The sequence below is a fragment of the Aplidium turbinatum genome, chromosome 11 (genome assembly GCF_918807975.1).
Source record: "Aplidium turbinatum chromosome 11, kaAplTurb1.1, whole genome shotgun sequence".
Classification (NCBI taxonomy): domain Eukaryota; kingdom Metazoa; phylum Chordata; class Ascidiacea; order Aplousobranchia; family Polyclinidae; genus Aplidium; species Aplidium turbinatum.
Window position 1 is genome coordinate 16,476,067 of NC_137482.1, and position 15,515 is coordinate 16,491,581.

The following is a 15,515-nucleotide window of genomic DNA, read 5'->3' on the forward strand; positions in this document are numbered from 1 at the left end:
GGGGCATTTCGAGCAAAAGTTCTAGGGCGGCATATTGCGTTGCTGCGCCACTGGCTCCCGGTAGGCCACGATGGCTGTCGAAAAAAACGAATTTTAAGGCCTGTATAGCCTACTGTGTTGTAAAATTTTGTGCCGTAGGCTAAATGTTATTTTGAGGCAAAAATGAAATTTGCTGGTACACCCCTTCATTTTTTTGAATTCTAGAGAAATCCTGCTTTAATTTGATGAATTTGTTTAACTAGCCAAGAGGCTACAATAAGGTGTGCGTCTTGACAAAAAACTCATTAGGCTTATCATCGGCCTAATAATAGCCTACACAAAAACGTCAAAAAGCGTTCAAAACAAAGATAAATTTGTCAAAACTTTCTGGGGGCAAGCCCTTGTTACAATTGTTTTTTTCTCGGATCTGAACTTTTCATCTTTCAATTCAATTGCGAATTTTATTTGATCTTGCGAATTTTGATTCTTTCAAATAATCTAGTGCCCTCCCCATTTGTTTTTTCTAGATCTGTTAATGGTCCCTCACTCAGTTGTTAGTTGTTGAAATCGAACAAGTAGTTTGGTTGAGTGTGCAAATTAAGAAATATTGCTTCAGTGCAGTGGTGCCGAAGTAGGGGGGGGGGATGGGGAGGATATATCCCCCCAATATTTTGGCAGCATCCCCCCTAATAATTTAGAAAAAAATATTTGCTATGAAGTTGTAGCCTACTTCGATTTAGTTGTTTGCAAGCATCTCGAATTGCTGTTGTTTTTCGTTTATTGATGTTTGATCACAGTTCTAAATTGTCTTAGATTTGACGCTACACAATGAAGGACCTTTATTGAAGGTATTAAGGACGAGTTGGGCCAGGCCACTGGCCACGGCACTGCAGTAATGAAGAAACTGCAGAAACATATTTGGAACTTGTCCTGATTTTGCAGCCTTTGGCACTTATGGAGCAATTTAGTATCACGTTGCAAGGAGAAAAGCTTGACATTGACTCTTGTGAAGAGCTGTTTCAGACCTTGAAAATCACTCTAGACTCTAGAGAAATATCGAGATTTGGAGTTTGAGAACAATAATAATTGCAAATTTTTCCTGAAGTGAAACAGCATTTTTGTAATTATTACAAACATGCAGTTTCACTTCCGGAAAAATTTGCTGCTAATTTTATCACGCCTTTGCAAGCACCACGGCAAAGAAGAGTCCCTGAAAGATTGGGTGGAGGCTCGATGGCAGCTCCTGCAGACACTCAACATAATACTTTACAATCAGTTCATGGACAGAGTTATCTCTGATCTGACCGGTTTGAAAGTAGCCTGAATTCTGATTCAGAAAAGTATAAAGAACTTGCACGAATTTTCAAGACCGGCTTAGTTCCTGAAATGGTCAAAAATTATTTAGAACTGAATAGACCATCGATGAGTTATCAAATTGATTTATTCAGAAAAGCAACAGGAGCAAAATCTCTGTAGCCTACGATGCTGAAAGAGCTTTCCAGACATTGTCCGAGTTGGAAAAACCTCGATCTCTATTCTCAAATAACCCAGCTGATTAAGATCCTCTTAATTTGCCCGGTAAGCTCTGCTACTTGTGAGAGGTCGTTTTCCAATTTTTGTAGATTGAAAACCTGGCTGAGACATACCTTGGGACAGGAAAAGTTGAATGCTAGCATTGTTTGCAACATTTACCAAAAAATTCTTAATGACATCAGCATAAATGACAGTGGTAATGAGTTTTCAATGCGCACTACCGCAAGACGGAATATGTTCGGTTGTAACAATTTCTTGTGATGTGTTTGAAAGTTGTTATTTTTGTCATAAATTTGCAGATGTTCTTCTCTAGCTTCGATTGTTTTCAGTCTCCTGACTAGTGACTTTGTCCTATAGTGCACTAAGTGTAGTGATTCTAGTGAAGGCGAGGGCAAGAAAAAAAGTAGGCTATAACTTCTGGGTTTTTTTGGGAAAAAACTAAGTATTCATTGGAAGGTCATAGGTTCGAATCTCGCTGGAGGTAGGCTACCAGTTTTTCTTTGTTTGTTTCTTAATCTTGCAGCAATGCAGTAGTCATTCACAAGAGCACTGGTAGCACTTTTAACTCCATGATTTCTTATCTGTATTATGCTGTTAGCAGCTAATTTACTTAGGTCCGGTGATTGTTTAATAAACTTAATACCAGTGACCTATACAGTATAGGTAGCACTAAAATTGTGTATGAAAATATGCATCCCCCCAATGTTCAAAATCGTCTAAAATTTGACAAAATTTTGATTTATCCCCCCCCAATCCTCAACTAACTTCGGCACCACTGCTTCAGTGGCAAAGAACCGACACAGAACGCTTTCTAGGGATGTCGGCAAAACAAAATGGTCCATGAATTTTTTTTGAAAAAAGGTCCATATGATGAGAAATGTGAAGAATCACTGGGCTACAGTGACTAGAAAGGTGACGATAGATAGGTTTTTATCAAAATACGTCCCGGATATTAAGCTACCGCCACCTTTCTCTAGGTAGGATGGCCCACCTTTCTTTTAATCGCCTTTCCTTCAGGGAAAAACCTAGAACATCACACAACTCAGGCGAAAGAGAAAATTAAAAAAAAAAAAACTAATCGGGAAAAAATGATGGTTTGCAAAAATGAGAAAATTGAAAGTACACTAGTAACTTTTAGCGCCAAAAAACTCTCTTTTGCAAACCATCATTCCCCTCCCCCCCTCCGATTAGTTTTCTTTTTTCAATTTTCTCTTTCGCCTTAGTTGTGTGATGTTCTAGTTGTTACCTTACTTCAGCAGCTACGCCTGTCTTTTAATGGCAACCTGGGTAGAGGTGGGCAGTGTTTTTCAACAACAAGTTTAAACCCGGAGTTGAAGCAGCATAGCATAATTGCATTGAATCATGATCGGACGAAAGCGAGCTCCTTTATCCTAGGGACTTTCCTTATCCGCAGTTAGTGTCCTCCACTCGCACCACTAGTGGAATAGTGCAAAAGAATCTTCAACATACCGTAGTCAACTGGGTAAAAGTACTGCCAAATGATAAAACTGAAAAGACTCTTTTTTTTAAAGCGTTTGCCTTTTACAGTACGGTACGCTTATTTTTTTTAAATCAATCATTTTCACTAAATCCTGCATAACGTAACATGGTTTTGGTTTAGCATAAACTCCAAGCCAAAAAAAAGCTTCTAAAAGAAGTAGATGGATCACCTGCAGTGAATAAGTTGGATGTCATTGCCAAGATTTAGCAAATGATTAACTTCAGCCTCTACCAGTAACACGTTTTGTCACTTTCTACTGGAGAAATTTGATGGCGAGATGATGTTCTAGAAGTTTAGACTACTTAAGCAACAGGAACTTGACCATCACTATTCATCATGCTATATCCTGACTCGTTACAAGTTGACAAGGAAAAAAGAGTTTTGTGTGTTGGCTTGCTATGTCTTGATATTATTGCTGTTTGTGAATCCTATCCCAAAGAAGGAACTGATCAAAAGTAAGATTGTTAGTTTTTCTATTTCACATGAATGTTTGTATAATTTCTTAGCTGCTGTTGAATTTTTTTTAATCAGAAAATTAGACAAGATAGGCTGAAGTTTTTCACCATTGTCTAAGACAAGTTTAGTATAAGACTAAACATATAACAGACGTTTAAACAGTACCGTATATAAACTAGGCAGTGCTTTGCTTTACTGCAAAAGCACACAATCTGCATATTGCAGTTTGCATGACTGCATACTTTTTACTGACCTGTCGACTGGAGACAGTCTTATTTAGCCTACTGACATATGATATATTTTCTATAATTTTGTGCAAACCTAATTATCACTGTAGATGAAAACCTTTCCATAGCCAACTGCATTCTGTTAGATACCGTACGGTACTTTGCTCATGCTGCATAAAATTTAATTGGTTTGCTCATTCAATTACTTTTTGCTGTTTTAGATTAATTATGTTTATGCATGCAGTTGCAAGCGTATGCAGTGGCAAAAAGGTGGAAATGCTGCCAACACAAGTGCTGTGTTGGGAATATTGAAGCAAAAAGTTGATTATTTTGGAACTGTGACAAACTGCTTACACAACCCATCCAATAATATAGCTTGGGAGTAAGGAAGTGTGTTATTTGATTTCTTAGATTTTTGTGCAGGACAATTGTGTTGAGTTAGATCAAATTGTAATGTGCGGATCACATGTTCTCTTTTTATTATTATATTATAACTTACAGCTTCAGTCTGTTTGTTTTGTTGAATAGATAATGCACGGTTTTAGCTTCTTTAGTGCTACAATCCTTTACTGGTACCGGTATGCGTTTTGTATGCATAATTTATTTTTGGAAAAAATTAAATCTAATTATTCATAAATTCTTTACCAATAGGCTAGGCAATATCCTAGAAAACAGTTCTATAAACTGTTAGGCTACTTTTACTTAGTTTTGTGTTAATGTAAAAATATTTTGTTTATAATATATGCTATTTTTATTTGTTTTACTGAAATGGTCAATATCGAACTGTCTACATTTACCATTTGCATCTTTGTTTATTTTATTAGGTTGACTAAAAATGAAATGAAAGATTATGGAGTTTGCATGGATAAAGTAGTGGTGCACTCTGATTATGCTTTTCCATGCACACAAGTTATTATCAATTCCTGTAATGGTTCAAGAACTATTTTACATTTTGGAAAGTATGTTTTAATTTAGCATAGCCAAATCATCGCTCAGTTTTTATAACGCAATTAGTCAATAGCCAAAGCTTAGGCTAGTTAACTAACTACTGAGAAACTGTCTAAGATATGCTTATATGAAGCCTTATGCCCATAAAATTGCCGATCAACATGGTTTATTATGTACTGGTTAACAGGGACTACTTTGTAAGACAGTTTTGTTTAATGGTTGCTGTTCTGTAAGTCTGTATGCAGGGCATTTTGTGAAGGTATTGTCGAAACATTGCATAAAGGTGGCAGCTGACTCAATGACTATAATTTTTTTTGCTGTAGTAAAACTTCAGTTATTTAGTTCATTATAATCGTTTTACTTTCCCACTGTGTTGTTACAACATGTGCTAATAAACAATTTCTTTTTAAGAATTAAACCATGTGGAAAAAATATTTACTGGTTTGTTAAATTGATCACACATTTCAGATTGTTGCCGGAACTAACTCTACATGACTTTGAAAAACTGGACCTTTCAATTTATTCCCTGATTCATTTCGAGGTTTGCCTTTTAAGTTTGTACGTCTTAAAGTGTATTGGATTTTACTTGTATTTTGCTTATTGTGAATGGAGTGGCGTTTGGATATTTATTTTATCATTTCTCACCAACAATGTATTTGATGACACTAGCACTTCATACAAATCTAAATGAAATTTGATGTTGTAATTACGTATGTCACTTGTAACAGAAAAGTTTATTGATATTTTCACTGTTAAGTGGTAACAAGTCTTGTTATGTTGATATGGTTCCTTGTTAACTTTTTTTACTTTCAAGGGAAGGAATTTGGAAGAAGTCATTAAGATGATCAACTTTGTACATACCTTCAATGAAAATCTCACAAATAAACAGAAAAAAGTAGTTATTTCTGTTGAATTGGAAAAAGCAAAACGGCCAAACTTGCATCTTCTTTTTTCTATTGCAGATTTGGTAAGGAGATTTTGGTTTAACCTGCATTGGGATCTGTGTTCATGACACCTTACCTTGACACGATAGGCTACTGTTTGCCACGCAAGAATTGCCACAATAGTATATTTAATTGAAAATCATTGTGAATATCTGGCCTTTGGCAAATATTTCTTCTATGCCAATATTAAATCTTCATTGAGCATTGTTATGTTATTACAGAAAGCACTTTTTAAACGCAAAAGTTACATGACGCTAGAAATCAGCTGGATTCCCTTGGTAATAGAATTACAAATTCTATAAAAAGTTATTAAAATAAAAACTGTGTACATATTTTCTAAATATAGTATTCTAAGTAATGACGCAACAACATAAACCATTTTCCAATAACGTAAGTGTTAGGTTTGTTGTACTTATGCTCTTTAGTTGAAAACGTAATTTTGTTGAAATATTGCCAATAGTTTAAAGCAGAGACCCAACCGTGACCATCCCTGTTCAATTGACGTCAAACGTCATGATTCAAGTAATCATCTCCAAACTTTTATTCACGGGGTGTTTAGTGTATTCGTTGGGAGTATGCTTTATGCTTTCGACGCAAAAGAAACATGTCAGTTCTTAACTATTCAAACCCACTGAAGAGTTTTCTTTGCGAAACGTCGGTTATAATCAGTTTGGATCGAACAAAAATAATTCATAAATTGTGCAAACCTCTGTTCTAAATAAAAAAAATCATTTTCTTTTTGCATATTATGTAAACGTAAAGAAGACGCTTAAGCGAATGTGACCTACGCGAGTAAACATTTGATAACACGGGCCGTATGCAAACATTGCAGCTGTTCTTGCAAAGAAATTCGACAAACATCAGTGTGGGTGCCTGGAGATCTAGCATAGTTTGGGGGGCACCATTATCTTAACCCGCAAATACGATTCTCCAAAATTAATGGTCCGCTTTTTGGTATTTTTCGGCATTGCTTTCGCCCTGTGTCCAACATTGATTTGTTCGTTGTCCAAAACTATGCGCTGTTTAGGTCTTTTCCATCGCATGACCGACGTCATCAAATCAACTCGAAACATATTGGTGTGTTACACGATCTTTTAATTTAAGAGAATGAGTTGACACGAATATATATGTTTTTTAATCTATTTCTATAATTTTTTGCATTCATAGTGGCACTAACAATATAGCCCACTTCTTCAGATTGTGGTAAGCCAAGATTACGCGGAACATTTCGGGCACCAAACGGCAGTGGAAGCTGTGAAAGCTTTCAAAGATAAGACAAAGCCTGGGTGAGTATTCAGGCAAATTTTCGTTTCAGATCTGCAACCAATCGACTCTGAAATCTCAAAATTGTAGTGTCGACACGGAAACTTAAATTATAGCGTGTCTTTCCTTCAAGCAAACAACTGTTAAATATATTTTGCTCATCAAAGGGTTAATGCTTCAGTGAGAAAAGCTTTTATTTTGTGTTGATCAACTTTACTTCCCAACAGATGGCTAACTTTTTTTTTATAAACCTTTGGGACTTGGCCTTTTCCCGACAAGAATTTACTAGAAATCGACACCTGAAAACGCAATCAACAAAACGTGTTGAAGTGTTCACAATTACAATGACCACACAATCGATTGTGATTATTTTAATATTCGTTCTGAACGGTTCAGCGTGACTTATGAACCATACCACACTAAAGATACACAAGATATACGTGTAACGTAGTACAATAAACTAGCCAGCATAAGCGTACATTCAATCAAATATCAAAACTTGTTTCTTTCAATGGGATGGTAAAAATCATTTGTGACCCATTAGAGTCCTTCTTTTCGGCGTCGCTATCGCTTCAATCATGTAACAAATACTCTTCATTAGGTGCTGTAGACTTGTAAATGTACAAAATTTGTAATTTCAGCGATTAAAAAAAAATTTGGTTGTTCCTGGTCAAAACGAACCATCAACCCCAGAACAACTTTAAAAAATGTTTGATTTTGTAAACTTTTTGAGAGAACTAGTTTTCATATTTCTCTTTCCAGTGCGTTTCTGGTTTGTGCGTGGGGAGATTCAGGGGCAGCTTCTGGAGTCGCAGGGAATGAGGATGACGTCATCATGACGCCTGCATTTGTTCCAAAGAAAGTCGTCGATACCTTGGGAGCAGGAGACACGTTTCTGGGAGGATTGATTCATGGTTTGGTTTGTGGAGCGAATGTTGCTCAGTCTGTGAAGTTCGCTTGTCACATAGCTGGCCACAAGGTGGCATCATACGGCTATAACTGCATCAGAGAAGCTTGCCATGAGATCCATGCTGTTTAATGGTTTAACAAGTGAATACAGTAATCCACCAAATTATGGAGTGCTGGGATTTCAGATTTCCTCGTTTTAGTTGTGGAACCTGCTGGTTCGTGAAGGTGATGCTGGGTTGAGGGACTATCGCTAGTACCAAAAGTTAAAGATTGTCGAAGATTTATAACTTTGCACTCTGTCACAATTAACACGCGAAGCCTCACGACAGGCTACATTGTGTGTCTTGACCAATCGAACTACAATATTTTAATTGTATAATTCATACGAAATGTTATTATCGGTTAGACGGTTATATACTGTCTTATAGTGAGCTTTGATTGCGAAATCCTTAGCATGTAAAGTATTTCTAAAAGACTCTGCACACGTGCAAGACTAGAAGATTCTCCAACTAAATGGAACAATTTGTCAGGTAGTAGGTTGTTATGACGTCACAAAGATGTTTACGAGTAGTAAAACTTGACCAGAACAATGAATTCTTATGACGTAACATTATCGTGCCTTCTGGAAGTTACTAGTCAAAACAAACCGGCTAAAAATAGTGGCGTAATTTGCCTAACTATTATTGAGAATTGAATAGAAGTTGAAATTATTGAATACGAGTAGATGAGAGTTGGTGCTAGGCCCATTAGAAGTTGTGATCGAGATTAGACGTATTAGAAGCTGTCAGTGGAGTAATTGGTCACAACGGTAAACCATAATCTCTTCGTGGGAAAATTGTAACATAAATTTCCCGGATCTGTTCGTCTGTATGCAATGACCGAAAGAAACACTCTTCTGAAAACGTCTATTCAAGAATTGTATTTCTGTAAAATTAGCCTCAAGGCTGTCGAAGAATGGGGGAAACACCGTACCCACTAAAACCTGTCACTACAATACAAACTGAAATAAAGACGGAAATTTCGTCTAGTTGGTAAAGCACAAGCAAAACCGTTTTAATATGCGACCAACTTTTCAAGCAACAATTTTAAAAATGACGAGAATACATTGCAAGATTCCAAACGCACGTAACCATCTTCTGTGACGTAATAATGATAAGCATTATGAAGTTATTCAAGCACCTGTTGAATTTGGCTTACACCATATCTCGTAATTCAAGATTTAACGATAATGTAATGTTTCACAGGTGTGACAAAGGTGATGCAATCTTTGCTTATTTCTAGCAATAGTACATATGACGTAAAACGTCAGGTTCAGTAGAACAGGACCCAAATTTGGGTCGCGAGACCATTTACAGTGGGTCGCAAAACGGTTTAAAATTACCATAAATATAACTTGTATGGCAAAAATAAATACAATCATATAGTCTTTGATGTGCTGAGTTTCGTACAATTTGGTAGGCTACAAGAAAATTTATACTTTCGATTGTAGTACAGTAGTTAAGCCCACGGTTATATATATAGCCTGGAAGACAGCTTGAGCCAGGGCATGAAAACTCTCTCAGCTTATCTCCAGAACTGGCGACTGAAACTTAGCGAAAACAAAACTTTGGCGGCAGCTTTCCACTTATACAATCGGGAAGCTGATCGTGAGCTACATGTTCAGAACAATGGAAAACCTCTGACCTTCTGCCCCGAACCAGAATATCTTGGGGTGACACTAGACAGATCGTACACATACCGCCACCATTTGGTGTCACTGCGCAAGAAAATGACATCCCACGCTGCACTACTCAAGCGCCTGGCAGGCCACAGCTGGGGGGGCGAGGGCTGACACTTTGCGTATAGCAGCCTTAGCCCTTGTCTACTCTTCAGCAGAGTAGCACCTGTTTGGTGCTGCAGTGCACACTGCCATAACATCGGCACTGCCATAAACAGCGCTCTGCGCACAGTTACCGGATGCCTGCGTCCCACACCATTGGATAATTTTGCCATTCTCGCTGGCATCCAACCTTCTGAGCTTCGTCGCGAAGAAGCCACTCTGTTTCTTGGCCCACGGGCACTAAAGCCTAACCATCTTCTCCACCACAAGATCTCTGCTTCCCCAAACCAGCACCCCAGTCGACTGAAGTCAAGACAACCATTCGTGCCAGCCGCTCAACTTCTGATCAACGCAGCAGATGAACTTCATCTCTGCGGCTACTTGGGCGGACTATAAATGGAATTCTGAAAGGAAGTCAAGTACCACCGGACTTCATTCGTTCATCCCCAACGCCGACACATGCCCCATCGGCCTGACACTACAAAGACAAGCATGGGTGCGCCTCAACCGTCTTCGTACAGGCGTCGAGCTTTTCCGGTCAACCATGCGCCATTGGGGAATTGGCCTCTTCCTCCTCCTGTGAATGTGGTGCCGAGGAACAGACTGCAGACCACATCATCAATAACTGTACCGTCTTCAAGCCACCTAACGGAGTGGAAGGTCTGCGTGTCATGGATGATGAAACTAAATACTGGCTGCTCTCTAGTAGCCTTCCAGTGTAGTCCGGGAACATCTTGAGTCTGGGCTGGTAAAAGGATAGAGTAGACCCTCGGCCCCAGAGGCTTGCACGACGACGAAGCGCACGGTTAATAGGTCCACCCGCTTATTAAGCCCAATTTGGTCCATTCCGGAATTACTGAAGGTATAGGAGTGGTAGAAAATTGTCTCCCGCAGCCAAAATCGTCCGGTCCCGATGTGGCCTTAATAAGTGGGGACGACCGTATTGGAATTGATATTAATTTGCAAAGTGTTTTGCGCAAAATTATATGCTTCCGAAACGTTTGGGTCGCGAAGATTTTGAACGATTGCTTTTTGGGTCGCACCAAAAAGTATTTGCGGACACCCCTGCAGTAGACAACGGTTTTATGTGACGTTTGATTTGTACAGAGATTGTCCGTAACAGTAATTTAAAGTTGATTATGAGAGTTACAAGCGTTGGAATCAGGGATATCTAAAGAAGTGCTGTTGTGCTGTGTAATTTTCAGTTATCCTGTTGTGTGAGCAAGGCAGTTTCTCAAATGTTTAGATTTGACCATATTTTTGCTGTGATGCTATATGATTCTTTAGCATTTCTTTTAATATGTATTTTCTTATAGGCTTGAAAAGGGCTGTATGACTAGCCGAAAACGTTCGCTTTTTGTTTTTTATAATGTTAAATGTAGTGTTGTTGCTGAGTTATGTCTGTTTATGATCTAAAGAAGGGGATACGAAGGCTTTTATTACGTCTGACAATAGAAGGGCTTTTGTTTATCGTAAATAATCTGTGTTTATCATAAAATGACAATTGGCACCAATAGTAGTTTAATAAATCTTGTTATGATAACTTGCATTGCGCTATTAGCGTCAGGCCTGGATATTCACAGCATGCTCATGGTTGCTTGTTAATTCAACTACCCATATGCTTGCTTTACATCTAGCCTGCTGCAAAAGCTTTATTAAAAAAAAACAGCTTACTGGTAACTTTTCAACTGTCTATGTAAACAAGTATTCTTTAAATATGCTCTACATAACATTTGTTAACTGTCTTCTGTAGCTCATTGTACCAGCTGCACTACAAAACTTTCTACGATTTTAATAAGAACCACATGTTTAAAGCACTACAAACTACCGCCCTGGTAGTGTCATGAGAATAAGGCAATCGCTGCGAGCTTTCATATCCCCTTCTCTAGATATCCCTGGTTGGAATCTATTGCAATTCACTATCACTTTGATTATTATTATTTGTTGGGAGTGTTGAGCCATTTGTTCAAGTCCTTCAAGAATTTTCATTATCATCTCACAAGTAGAACTATTCGACCATCTATTTGACTGCTTTACGTTGATATCCCAATAAACTACGTCATTAATCTTTTCCAAGTCTCTTTCCGGGTAAAAGACAGAAAGAATCGTGACACACTCGAACGCCTGTCAGCTTCCAGCACGTCATAAACAAAATTTCTTCGAAAAAACGTTTTGTAACTTGGAAAGTTCACCCTGCTTTATAATAATCAACGTAACACTTGCAATTAGTCCGCCCCAATAGCTCAGTTGGTTAGCGCGTGACTTCTGGAACGAAGAAGCTTCAAGATCAAGCGGCGCTGGTTCGATTCTCGGGGTGTGTGCTTGAGTAACGCACGTAAAGGACTGCTCTCCATTCAGCGGCATCTTATGAATGGAATAATTCCCCTGCAACAAGACTTCAACAATCGTAAACTTAACTCTGACAATCTCGGTGACCGGGCCTGCGTCAGTGATTCGAAGCCTCTACAGTCTACAAGTATGCGAAACTGCCAAGATTAAGCTCTGCAAGAAGCTTTCCCAGTCCGAGGATAAAGATTCAATCAATTAGTGTGTGAAAATTGTACCAATGTGATGTCAATGATCATCTGAAGACCTAACGAGTAAGGCATGATGCTTGCAGTTCCCATGTTTTATTCTCATTAAGGTACATGGTGCTTAATTGTTAAAATCTGGTGCCTTGTTGTGTGGAGTCATTAGCCTTGGATTGTGCTGTAATAAACGTGTTCAATTGTATTTTGGATTGTTAGGGCTAAAATGCAGAAATTGAAACATCAAATACACGAATTCGGCACCAACAAAAGCAGAACAGGCGAAACCAGAACAACTTCAACCAGCGGTTTTTAACCCTTGGTCGCGTCCCTAGCATGGATCGGAGTGTTCCCGACAATGGTTCACCAAATCAAACGTCATATAAAACCGTTCAGGTCTGCTGAATCTTAGCGTATTACGTCATGGAATTTTTCCTAAAAAATGAGCCAAGATTGCACCATCGTTCGTAAGACTTGCATCACACCTGTTGAGAATTGCTTCACAATGTTTCACTATGACGTCACAGTAACTGCGTACGTGAGTTTGAGATATAGCAATGTATTCTAGTCATTCGTAAAATGGTTGCTTGAAAGTTGGTCGCATATTTAACTGTTTGCTTAGTGCTTGCCAGCTGGACGAAAATTCCGTCTTTATCTAAGTAGTTTGGATTGTAGTGACAAGTTTTAGTGGCGTACGGTGTTGCGTCCCAATTTCGACAGCCAGGTGGCTAATTTTACAGAAATACAATTCTCGAATAGACGTTTCGAAAGAGTGTTTCTTTTCGGTCATTACATACAGACGAACGGATCCGGGAACTTTACGTTACAATTTTCCCACGAAGAGATTATGGTTTACCGCTGTGACCATAAATAATAAAGACGATTTGTTGCTGGTTGGTAGTCTACAGAAGCAAAAGATTAAAGCCGTTTTCTTCTCAGTTGGTGCAGAAGAACTTAAAGCACAAGAAAATTAAAGACTTTTCTTCTCAGTTGGTGCTGAAGAACTTCAAGTTAAAAATTAAAGGCGTTTCTTTGTTGGTTCTGAAGAAAAAACAACATTGACATGAAAAAAAGATTAAAGACAATCGATCTGTGCTTGAAGATTCAAGTGGACGAAGCCAAGCAAGTTTTGTGGAACTTTAGGACTTCATATATATACCCCTACAACTACGGTATTGTTCATTTAAATTCTTTTTGTTTTTTTTACGGTCTTTGCAGTTAAGTTTTTTATAATTACTGTAATAATTTTGTGTGTTTGTGTAACTAAATTGTTAAATTTAGCCCCAACATTTAATATGTCTACACTCGGTGGCGACAGGGACTCGACCGCCGTCGACTCGACTGAGTTTAAGCCTGATGATGTTCTTTGCGGTCGGGCAGGCCATTCTGGGGAGGGACCCAGTAACGATGAGGCCATTCGAGCTGAGACTGAAGCGAGAGCTGGGGCCGAAGCGAGAGCTGCTGAGTTCGCACTCAAAGACGCTCAGTTGAGGGCTGAACAACGTAAAGAGGTAGTTTTAGCTGAATATCGATCAGAGTTGGGCTCCCGGCGTAGCTCTAAGAAGGGCTCTTCTAGGCATTCCAGAAGTGAACATCAATCTCGGTTAAATTTAGATAACCTTTTCCAGACACCTGTTCAATCCGTAAGTGGTCCAGTACAATCCACATGTTTTCAAGCTGTTTCAGGAGGTCTCGGGGCCGCGGCTAAGGATCTTCCGAAGGATCTAAAGCCAAGGCCTGCGAATAATAATCGAACTCCTCCCCCAGAGCGTACAGGTCACGGGGCCGCCATCAGAAGTAATGTTTTGCCCCCTTCACAGTTTTCTGCGCCGCTAGGTTTTGATCGCCCAGCTACACGTAACTTGAGTGGTTGTGAGAGGCGTGTCGCGTCTACTGATTTTAACGTTTGTGAGGATCGTGATCGGGCTGTGCATGTGACTGAGCCCCCTCAGCCCCTTAAGGGATATAGCTTGTCTTCTCCCGCTAAATCGAGTTCTCAGCAGCAGGATTGCTTTTTTGAATACCAAAATAGTAGGACGTTTTTCGATAAGGCGGCCTTGATTGGTTACGATGGTAATAATATGCCATTTATCTTCTTTAAAAATCGTATTACGGCCTTGATGGCAGCTTCGCCCTTTAAAGGGACTCATTTGACTTTGTTGCAAGCAGCTTGTGTTAGAACAGCTGCGCAAACGATTGCTAATTTGGTTTCTGACACTCCTGGCTTGTCAGAGGAAGACAGGATAGAAATGTCATTAGCTCGCTTGTCTCAACGTTTTGGAGTTTGTGGAGGTCTTTTTGCCGAACCAGAAATTAGAAAGTACCGCTATGGTAGCAAATTGACTTCGATCTCTTCCAGTGATATAAAAGAGTTTAAAGATGAATTGTTGCAGTGTCCGCTTTACGCGCAAGCTTAATTATGGTCAGCGAGATAAATTGGAAGGACGTTTTGTTTTGGATTTGGCTAAGCGACTCCCGTTTGACGCTAAGCAGCGTTATCTTGACTTTTTAGGTGATTAGTGTGGTGGCACTGATGAGCCTACTTTTCAGAGTTTGTTCGATTTTGTTGTACGGGAGGAAACGCGCAAGTCGATTGATTTTAGCATTATGGTAATGGGCGATTCTGGTGAGTCGCAGCTTTTTAAAAAGTTTGTCAAAGGAAAATTGCCTTCATGTCCGGTTAAGCAGACGTCTGTAAAACCCCATGATAATGTGCTGTCAGGTAGTGCGCAGTACTCGACTGCTATTGGCGCACCGCGCGGTGGTGAGGCCAGACGTAAGGACCTACCGGCATGTAGTTATTGTTTGTCATGGGGTCAAGTCGAATATCATTTTTAGTCTAATTGTAAAGAATTTTTGCCCTTGACACCTAAAGATCGGAGAGATGTTATTGTGAAAGCTGGAAAATGCTTGAATTGTTTGCGCCAGCATATGGTTAGGGACTGTAATCACGCAAACAACTGTCGTAAGTGTGGGCCTAACAACGATAGGAAACACTATTTTCTTCTGCATGATTTTTATGTGACGTCACGTGATTCTCTGGATTCGATCGGCAAAGATGATGCTGGTGCCAGAGTTTCTGTGCGTAATGTTAAGATTGGAAATGTTAAAGCAGCCTTTAACCGCGTTACTGCTGCTCGTGTTTTGAATCCAATGACTGGCAAATCGAAATTGGTGTATTGTCAGCATGATCCTGGTTCGCAGTTGACTTTTGTTTCGAGTGATTTGGTGTGCGAACTTGGCGTTAAACCGTATGATAAAGCGTCGTTTAAAATGGATACTCTGGCTGGTCAGAAACCTACTTGTGCTAACCTTGTTAAACTCAACATCCAGTCGTTAGAGACGGATGAACTGTTTTGTGATATAACTTCGGTGGTTAACCCAGCTTGGGCTGACGATGTTAAAACT

The 15,515-nt window shown here is 39.2% G+C and overlaps 1 protein-coding gene across 1 annotated transcript; it reads left to right on the plus strand.

Moving 5' to 3' along the window:
- Positions 1–2,826: 2,826 nt before the first annotated feature.
- LOC145779967 (ketohexokinase-like) lies at positions 2,827–11,675 on the plus strand. The gene is made up of 7 exons (XM_082591662.1): positions 2,827–3,468; positions 3,941–4,078; positions 4,521–4,655; positions 5,113–5,185; positions 5,459–5,611; positions 6,786–6,874; positions 7,614–11,675. The coding sequence occupies exons 1-7, from the start codon at positions 3,350–3,352 to the stop codon at positions 7,888–7,890; spliced, it is 984 nt and encodes a 327-aa protein (XP_082447788.1). The 5' UTR covers positions 2,827–3,349; the 3' UTR covers positions 7,891–11,675.
- The last annotated feature ends 3,840 nt before the right edge of the window (positions 11,676–15,515 follow it).

Excerpts from the sequence above, each read along its gene's own strand:
- LOC145779967 (XM_082591662.1), top strand. The coding sequence starts at position 3,350 with ATGCTATATCCTGACTCGTTACAAGTTGACAAGGAAAAAAGAGTTTTG. Across the intron at positions 4,656-5,112 it reads ACTATTTTACATTTTGGAAA|ATTGTTGCCGGAACTAACTC; the intron begins GTATGTTTTAAT and ends CACACATTTCAG. Across the intron at positions 6,875-7,613 it reads AAAGATAAGACAAAGCCTGG|TGCGTTTCTGGTTTGTGCGT; the intron begins GTGAGTATTCAG and ends TTCTCTTTCCAG.